The sequence below is a fragment of the Anarrhichthys ocellatus genome, unplaced genomic scaffold (assembly GCF_004355925.1).
Source record: "Anarrhichthys ocellatus isolate YVR2014 unplaced genomic scaffold, GSC_Weel_1.0 scaffold36, whole genome shotgun sequence".
Classification (NCBI taxonomy): domain Eukaryota; kingdom Metazoa; phylum Chordata; class Actinopteri; order Perciformes; family Anarhichadidae; genus Anarrhichthys; species Anarrhichthys ocellatus.
In genome coordinates this window covers 4,122,336-4,131,983 of record NW_022280066.1, presented here as the reverse complement: position 1 = coordinate 4,131,983, position 9,648 = coordinate 4,122,336, and the positions used below count along the sequence as shown (strand labels likewise).

General features: G+C 44.5%; 1 protein-coding gene across 6 annotated transcripts in view; it reads right to left on the bottom strand.

Moving 5' to 3' along the window:
• Positions 1 to 3,280: 3,280 nt before the first annotated feature.
• Positions 3,281 to 9,648, bottom strand: part of kiaa1109 (KIAA1109 ortholog) — a 71,701-nt gene continuing 65,333 nt past the window's right edge. For all 6 annotated transcript variants that reach the window (XM_031866681.1, XM_031866683.1, XM_031866684.1 and 3 more), the window contains 8 exons: positions 9,025 to 9,214; positions 8,401 to 8,618; positions 7,848 to 8,099; positions 7,522 to 7,725; positions 6,879 to 7,073; positions 6,213 to 6,347; positions 5,302 to 5,467; positions 3,281 to 4,256 (listed from right to left, as the gene is read on the bottom strand). In XM_031866681.1, the coding sequence (XP_031722541.1) occupies positions 4,040 to 4,256; positions 5,302 to 5,467; positions 6,213 to 6,347; positions 6,879 to 7,073; positions 7,522 to 7,725; positions 7,848 to 8,099; positions 8,401 to 8,618; positions 9,025 to 9,214 (1,577 nt within the window). In that variant the 3' untranslated portion in view covers positions 3,281 to 4,039. The remainder of the gene's footprint in view (positions 4,257 to 5,301; positions 5,468 to 6,212; positions 6,348 to 6,878; positions 7,074 to 7,521; positions 7,726 to 7,847; positions 8,100 to 8,400; positions 8,619 to 9,024; positions 9,215 to 9,648) is intronic.

Genomic DNA, 9,648 nt, shown 5'->3' with positions numbered 1-9,648 from the left:
AATTAAAAAGGCAAAGCGGGATGTTGGACTAGCAAAAACACCAGCAAAAGGAATTTTTATATCATTGGCTTTTAACGGTCCTATAAAGCATTAGTAAATGATTAATTAACCATTTATTAAGCAATTATTACAATGTAAACAATTATAGGTGCCTTGAAGGTGACACTGAACTCTTACTCTAAGTTATACTGAAGCATAGATTTATGATGAAGTGTAGGGCAAAGTTTAAAGGCCAGGTTCAAAGCGTTCTTAATGATACCCTGTCTGTTTGGCTTCTGTTCACTGTCAGCTTTCTGCTAATGAAGACCGTCATTCGGCAAAGAGAACATGCATTTGACTAAAACCGCATACGGGAAAGTGTTCGAAAGCTCCACCAGCAGCTCGCTGGTTCGCTTCAAAGCTTAGAACCCTTTATGTTGAAAAGTTCTGTCTTCGGCAAATAAAATATTCATTCTCCAGCACGGCCTTCTACACTGTTTTAACTCCATCTCTCATACCTTCCAATTAAGAAGACTGTTCTGTCATTTAATGGTCACACAAAGCAATAATAGCTTCAGTTTTCCTCGACTTGGCAGTCCACCACTCAGCGTTATCGAAGGACCAAGGCAGGCACTTGAAGCTGTTCGACATCTCTGGCCACTCCATGACTTTTTAATGCACCCCCGTTCCGTTTTCTGTTTTATAATTCAGTAGCGGGACAGTAAACAGGGGAGCTGACTTGTCATTAAGGAGGAGCTCAGATTGTGGGATGACTGGCTTTTGACTCCATCTGCTGGTCGCTCACTTGGCTCCCACGTTGACATGTACACAGTGTAGCTCTGGGAAGCGATAAAAGAAGAGCGAGGGGAATATGTAAAATAGAAGAAGAAACGACTTCAAAGGAAGGCCGCTTGTTCAGCAGGCAGAATAAAAAGAATAAATAAAAAAAATAATGTCCGGCCAAGACGAGAGAGAGAGAGCGAGAGAGAGAGAAAGGGAGAAAGAGATAGGGGGACAGAGGGATAGAGAGAGAGGACTTGAGTGCGTTCTCCCACACGGAGCTGTCTGGGCTTCCTCAGGTGACACTGCACTAATCTCACTGCAGACATCACAGAGGAGACCCGCTGTTCCCTTCCCCATCACCCGCCAACGCGCCATCAAAAATGCAAAAAGTGGAACATGGCTCGTGGTGAGGAGGGGGAGGTATCACAGTGGAGGAGATTAGCCCTGGTAGAGAGGGGGGGGGGGGGGACTGTATTAATAAAAGCCCCCCAGTGAGCACAGCAGCAGGCCTTTTGAAGGATGGGGGGAGAGGTACTCTTGACAAACATTGGAGGAAACTGGTTGAAGTTGGTATAAATTACAAACTGAATCTTGTAGAATTTAAACGCTCATTAATTGACCTAAAAACCCGGAAATGGAAACAAATTACAGCCTGAAGGAAAATAAAATGTATTATTACCATTAAAGCTTCGATTCAAACAATATGAGACGTACAAATTAAAAAAAATATACAGTGGTTCATTAAAGATCTATCACCTGTCCGACAGCCGCTTCATGGGAACCCTTTGCCACGTGAAGTGATGCGTTTCACGGAGTGGAAAGTGAGCAGAGGGAGTCACCATTGATTTAAAGCAACGGAAAGTACACTTCATTAAAGGGGAGCTGTAGTGCTCTCCGTCTCACAAGAGGCAGATTAGAAAAAGAATAGTCAAAACTGAAGCAGAAGAATGAAACAATATTGTAGCATAGTTTGGTGTTTTTTGGAGTCTCGCTGCCTGGTAAATGTCCCACGTCTAACAAACACCATGCTGCTAGTTAATGATGCTGGCGTTCTGTTATGAAAACATAAAAACATTTAACAACCGTCAAAGCGTAAAACTGGTGTGATTCACCTTTAACCTCTTCTCACTCTAAAATTTGCCTAAAACGCCTATCAACCGCGTACCCAAAGTAAACTGACAGCTCTTATTGAACCATTGGGAGTACATGTATGGTTTTAGTCTCTATTGAACGGTAACACAGAATCACTGTAAGTGCTACTAGCATTGAGCTATGGAGTTTACAACACACTGAAAAAGAAGGTTTTTATTTCAACCTAGATTTGTTTTGGCCAACAGATGGCAGCAGTTATCTATGGCTGGGACTTATGACCTGGAAAATACACTCCTACGACAGCATGGAGTCATAGTACCTCATAGAAGTTACAATTTGATAACAATACCACAGAAAATTAATATTTTACACATAGTTTACTAAGAGTGCGGCCACATAAAAACACATAAAAATGCATTTGGAGGCTCGCATCACCATGTCAAAATGCATATACTACATGTCTGAAATTCAAACTACAGTTTATTTATGTTGATGTATGGTTAACTATATCATATTTAACCATTGTCAACTTTCACAGATTCTTGAAAGTTCTCATGAACCAGATTTTGGTCTTGATAATCTGTCCCAGTTACCTCAGTCACGGATTCAATTTCAGTTTTGAAAATTTTCCCAGAGGGCCATCTGATAAATCTGCATATCCTTGCCTTCGTAATTTCATTGGCTATATGGAGCCTGAGATTCAATGGAATCTGTTGCGATTGGCTCGAGCTTTACTCAAAGAAGAGAGACGGGCATTGTCTTTCAAAGCGGACTCTCGTTGGCTGTTCCAAACTGTGACCGGGCTATAGAAGCTCCTATTGGGTCAAATGAGGTGTCAATCTAACCGGCAGAATGCAGCCTCCATTTTGCGGTGAAAATCTCCACTCTGTTGACATGAAAAGTGAAATTATGCCCGAAATATGATCGCGAGTTATCATATCTGCTGGCTAATTTGAAATGATGCAACAGCCCCCCGTGGGTCTTTATGGACGTACTAATGTGTTTTGGACTAAATGTTTTACTAGATTCGATCGAGAGGACCCTTAGCCACCTAGCAAGACCGTTTTTGCTGGACTAGCATGCACGAGGGGGACGTTATGAATCATAATCGGTGAGTCACAGCGATATTTTATCGGCTATTTTTAGAGTGCTTGTTTGACAGAGACGATAACTGTACCTGCTGTTGTTATTGTATCTTGAAATGGTTTGCATAAATCGAATTACAAGAACCGTAGCTTTCTAATGAGATATCACATTAATACTCATCGTTACAGAGCAGTTGTGTACATAACACAAATATGCAGTTAACACTCTGACAGCCCGCCCGCGGGCCGTCAGAGTGGGTTTTCAAAGAATTTCTAAAATGTTAAATAATAAATACATTTAAATTAGTACCAACTCAACAAAAACAGACCCGAGCCTCATCTAAAATTGAATGGCAATACTTTTATTAAGTTAGGAAATCAACATGTTTAAGAAATGTAATTATATACACTGGTTCTACTGTATGGATTTCATTTTTAAAAAAAGGACAAAAATAAGCTTGACACACCAAGCCGATGTTATAGACTTAGCATTCCACATACTCATAAATAGTGATCTTGGTTTCAAATTATAATTACAAGTTCATGTCATCGTCATGACTGAGCGGATGGTGTGCAGTAAACCTCCCAGTATTTATTTGTTCACATCAATAAAATAAAATCAAGAACACCGTCACTGAACTGTTCTTAAATATCTTAAAACTACACTCTAAAATACATAAAGCATATCTACCATGTGTTCCATGGGAAACAAAGAAAAGGCAACGGTATAAGAAATCATTTTTCATGAAATATTGGTAAGCCTTAAAATAAACTTTCAAGCAATTTCAGTAAGGTCATGTACAGCAGGTAAAGGAGGCAGGTTTTTTTTCTTCACCATTAAAGTCAAATAATTCTAACATTTGCTACTTTGTTCAAAATATACAGAAAAAACGACATCGGTGCAAAACGCTTCAGTCAGAGCCGCTACTGGCGTACGCCACAGTAAACAAACTCGGCTGAAATTCACAGGCTGTAGCAGGTAAAAATGGAAACGTTTGACAAATGTGTTGTACAGTAGTGGCCCGTTGTAATCCAGTAATCCAGTGTTGGTGACCTGTAGGAAAGGCCCGCACGGCCTAGATTACAGTGCGGCGTGTTCCTCAGTGTTCCTCTTTGTCCCGGCCTCTCTTGTCCTTCTCGTCCTGCAGGGCGGTGCCCAGCTTCTTGATGAGCACCGACAGCACCTTGTCCAACGGGTCCATCACGCCCCTCTGCAGCCACTTGGGGATCGTAGTGCGGGCGTGGTGGAAGCCCAGCTTTTGCAGGATGTAGTCCACGCCCACCGGGTCGATCTTACGTCCCGTCCAGGAGATGAGCCTGAGGACGCAAGCAGATGTTCAGCGCTCCGTTTTTAAAAACTACAGAAACTAAGTTGTTCTTTACATCTTATTTCAGTTATTATATCTAAAGTCTGTGAGCAGATACAAATACAATGCTACTTATTTAACCATCCATCAGCATTGAAATAAACCAACTGTCTTCAGGCTCAACCATCTAGATTAGAACATCCTGGATTCCCTTTACCTGACATTTTGTGAAGGAAATTATTGTTATTGCATCACAGATAGGTGACGTCTTTTAATCTTAAATAAGGTAATCACAAGTCATGAGGTCCCCCTGCATAAATAAAGGATGAATAAATAAATAAAAAGATAAATAGCAACATTGTGCGAGTCTGTTCCTTCTTACATGATAACTCCTGTTTTTTTTCATTTCACTTTTTTTAAAATCGTGATTCAAGATAAAACCCAACCCATCCCTACCTACAACATTAAATGCTGCTTACACATTAAGCATCTAATAAACACAAATATTCTAATATATAGATAATATAACCTGTGAGGAGCATTGTTTCTACGTATTGAGTACTTTTACTTTTGGTACTTTGAGTTCATTTTTATTGCCACTATAATACTTACAGTTTAAAAGCTTAGAGGACGTCTCACGGCAGCACATTTACACACTGACCCATCAAACGAGATGAGAACAGCTTAAAATTAAACTGCAGTCCTTTATGCTGAAATAGGAGCAACACTCAGCTGCCAGCATTTTATGCTATTTCTCCTATAAACAGTAGAAATCTATATTTCCTATGTGTGGCTTGGATTTCTTTCTTTTTTTCCCTTACACTGATGCGCGACAGCCTCGTATATTTGGATTTGCCGGTTTGGCCGGCACGTCGTTGTAGAAACCCGGCGTGGCCACGAGGTCACAGAGAATGACGCTCACACTTTTCTAGTTCGCCCTCCGCTGCTTTTCGAGTGAGCGTTATTCACGAGTGAGCGCTTTGAATGAATGCGACTCCGTCACAACGGAGGGTGTAACGCTCCACATGTCTGTGGTGTGGTGGAGCGCCGCTGACCTGAGAGTGGGTTCCAAGTGCCAGGTGTTGCACATGAACTCCCTCCAGTCCACCGTGGTGTAGTTGATGCCGTCGCCGTCGTCCTTGTCCGCCGAGCTCTCGTCGTGCAGCGCCGTGGGGCTCTTCTGACCGGGCCGTGCCACGAACATCCGCGGGGCAAAGAGGGCTGAGGACACACAGGGGGGGAGAGAGGCATTAAGGAAACTCCCTTATGCTGCTTAGTTCTTTTTTCTCTTTGTTAACATGGCAAACACATTCTCCAGCAACAACATCCAGGGCCAGAACACAATAAACATTCATTAACATCCCTGAGACCTCGATAGCACGCATGTGGACTCTCTTCACATTCAAATACCCATCTGGCCTGCTTTGATTGATCAGGAGGGGGATCAAGCTCTGGTGTGAAACTGTTCCGACGCTAGCCTCTCTTCTCTTTCCATTCAGCCGCACAATAAACAGAACAAAGTCACGGGCGCTATTCTAATTGTCACGACGAACGCGAGGTTGCCGGCATAAAAGGTGCTAATTTGTTCCTCCGTCACAATGAGAAACCACTTAAAAATGCTGCCTGCGTGGAGCACTCCGACCTGCCCACTGTGTGTGAAAATAACACTCAGCGGCCTGCGCTTCACGCTGCTCTTCGAAATAAGTCCGACGGCGTACAAACAGCTTCCAAAGCGAGGGAGGCAGACAGACGTGGTTCATATTGTTGTTCTTCTTATTGACGTGTCTGGTTTAGAACGCCGGGAGCTATTTTTACTCTCAAATCAAACTATCGTCATCGCCGCACCTGTCGCAGATGACTCTGGAATTTGGCCCAGAGAGCGTGGCCGGCTGACTACGACTAAACGTTGCTTATTGTCTCTCGCTGACTGACTGACGTGAGGAATGAATGATGTAGTGGCAGAAACCTTTCTCCTTCTCCTTCAGGTAGGCAGACACCAGGTCGTGAAGGAACATGATGAGCTCGGCGTCCATGGTGACGCAGATGTGGTCTGTGAACTCCGTCACCACGCTGCACTCCACTTTGGGTTTGCTGTCGGCGTCTGGAACAAATAAAATCAAACAATAAGAGACGAGAGGACAAACCTTTGCTTCTCATATTTTGACTTCCGCAATGCTGTTAGCGTTAGCACTAGCAAGCGGGATAAACTCTGGCGCCATACATGAACAAAATGTATTTTTCACATCTCAGGGACAAGTTTGCAGCTATGGACCATTAGTATAGGGATTCTAAAGGGGACATGGGGGAGAAAAAAAATAGAGGAGATAAATACTATTGCGTTTATTTTTACGCTGGCCGAATTCAACATGCTACAGCCGCTAACTGAAGGTCTGACCGTTTGTCTCCAGAGATGCTGAGCGCTCTCCCCCCAAAAAAGTAGTCCCCTAGCAGTGGGTGCTATGAGGCAGAGGGACCCCGGGGTGCGCTAGCAAGCTAATTCGTGTCTCATTTTTCTTGTCTTCATAATAAAAGATAAATTTAAAAAAAACACGTGATAAAAGGATACAGTCCATCGACAGATGCGTTACTGCCTTCATGTACCGTTACATTACTCTGCTGGCTCCAGTCCTACCTGTTAGAGACGGTTCGTCGGGATCTTGCTCGTGGATGGACTTGAAGTCCAGCTGCATCCTGGGAAGAGCGAAGATGGTCTCCGTCTCATGGTTGTAGCTGGAGGAGCTGCGGAAGCTGCTCAGCAGGCTGGCGCTTTTGGCCGCCGCTCCGCTCTCTTGGTTGTTGGCTTCCACGTTCCTGAGCAAGTTCAACTCTGAGACGAGAGAGAAGACGCGTCAAAGCTTGCGAGTTCACTCGTCTCTGCTTCGTTAAATACTATCTGCGCCTGTTTGACATTTAAGATAACAGGCAGCAGCTGAAAGGAAAGGCAGACGGAAAGGAGCTCTTGTGACTTTTTTTAATAAATCGCTGTGTCTGTCTTCTTTTAGTCAGAGCCGTCTGAAGTTGAGATAAGTTTAAAGTTTTTGAAGACACTACAATGAAGCAACCATTTGCATTTAGTCGCCACTTTTATTGTTACTGATGGAATGTGTGTTGTGTCTACAGTATTTCCTCCACCATGTTTACATCCATCAGAGCAAAAAAATGGGAAAAAGAAATAAGATCAGTTCTCAGATTTCCGGTTGAGGAACTGGAACCGGTACGTGTGATGACATCACAAAACAAATGGTTTACATAGATTAAAATAAATAAAAGGTTACCTTCGTTCCTCATGGCAGTGACGTAGTTGAACCATTCTTTGACTGTGGCGACTCCATGTGGGGCGTTTTCATGGCGCCGGCGGGTTATTTTGGTGATGGTGGCCATCGGACTTTCAAGTGCACCGCAGGGTTTGGTCACCATAGTGTTGTGACCGAGATGGAAGTCCAGTGTCTGAACAATGTAAGTAGAATCGTCTTTGATGCCTGGGCCGGACAGAAACACAAGTGGGTTGTCAGACAGGGATTATGTGCGGCGGCAAATGTTATTCTTTCATTACGTAATCGTTGTCCGACACCAGTCCCACAGTGGACATTTTCTGTCTCACCGTCCTCCCAGATCTTCTGCGCCTCCGTCCAGAAGGCGATGTTGGGCTCCTCCAGGTGGAACAGCGCCCACGACTTGGAGCGGAAGTTGGGCCCGTGGAAGCAGGCCAGGGTCATGTGGTTGCCGTGGAGGCTCATGGAACCGCCCAGCTGCACGGCGTCCTCGGGCAGGGGCATCTGGAAGAGGGAGATGTGGCAGCCAGCGATTACCTTCAGCACGCCGGGCCAGTGGCGGTGATGGGCGGCGTCCATGTCTGTGGGACAAAGACGACGGTCGGGAGGCACAGAGTGAGACGCTGACCTGAACGGGATCAGTTCTGTGCATTATGCTGGTTTTAAATCTCCAATCTCTTTTTAACGAATGCTCCATGTTTGATTACGTTCACTTGCCGTACCAGCTTGTCAAAAGTGGTTTACAAATTAAGCGTATTAGAATTTCAAATCAGTTCACTTCCTACAACCAGCACAACTGCCCTCACACACGCTCGCTGCGCACACCTTAATACGCCACAGTCTGCATTCAATATTTCTCCCAGCAGTGTAGAAAATGCTTACAGAGCTCCGCCGAACCTTTGTCGGCGTTGATGACGGGGGTCTTGGGGGGCAGGTAGGGACCGGGGCCCCAGGTGGAGAGGGCCCGCTTGCTGGTGTCGAACTGCTGAGTGAAAAACTCCTGCAGCTTCATGCCGATCTTGATGAGGTCCGGCGTGGTGGAGCGTGAAATGATCACCTGGAAAATGTCCCACTGCAAGTCTCCGTGGACGAAGATTTCACTGGGGTGGGGGTGGGGGGGAGAGATAGAAGATTAAAACAGGGGATAATGTAGAAAACAGTAAAGCGCGGCAGGAAAGCAGATGGTAATGGTGGAGATGAAACACCACTGCATCTGGAACGACAGATTTGTGTCATGTTGCTACACTGGCTTGCCGAGTAATTAAGAAAGTCATAATGAAGGTCTGAAGAACCAAAACCTGTGTTCTCCAGAGTTCCTGATGCAGTTACTTGTGCTCATATGAACTCAGGTGGTAGTGAACCAAGATAAGAAACTTCCCAGAGAGAAAAAACACTTCATGTACTCACTGCACAATTAATCATAGCATTCTATCAAGCGCGCTATATTACAACAACCAAAGACGTGCTGTGTTGCACGATGAGCTGCCGCCGACATCGTCGCCAAACCTTTTCTCCGATAGGCTGGTGTCAACGGTGCACAGGTTGACCTTCCACTCGTCTTGGAGCTGCAGGTCGGCGTTGCTGAAAACTCCCATCAGGATGCTGGAGCCCATGTAGTCCACGCGCGCCTCCGTCGACCCCATGGTGATCTGGATCTTGTGGCTGGGCTGCTGGTTGGGGTGTTCCGAGATGTGGGCTAGAAAAAGAGCAGACGGCGATCGGTTAGCGCTGCAGCTATGTCATATAAAAAGAGATTTTGCCGAACATTTTGGGGGAAAAGAAATATATAATTTTTAAAAAGAATTTTCCTTCCCAAAAAAATATGTAAAAAGTCAAGTGCAATGAAAAGTGTTACATGCAAAGCTGCAGCGAGAGAAATACAATATTAAGAATACTCTACCTTCTAAATACCTTCCATTTACAAATGTATGCAACATCTAAATACATCCTACATTAGCTTATTTAACCACCAAACGCAACCCATAAAATGAAGTATAGATTGACACAGCAAGTGTAGAAAAGTGAGAGTTAAATGTGTTTATACGTCTGCATCTCATCACTGCACAGCTCCCAGTGTTGAGCGAGAACTCTGCACTACACTCTGGATCCACATCCAGTTCACAAGAGCCG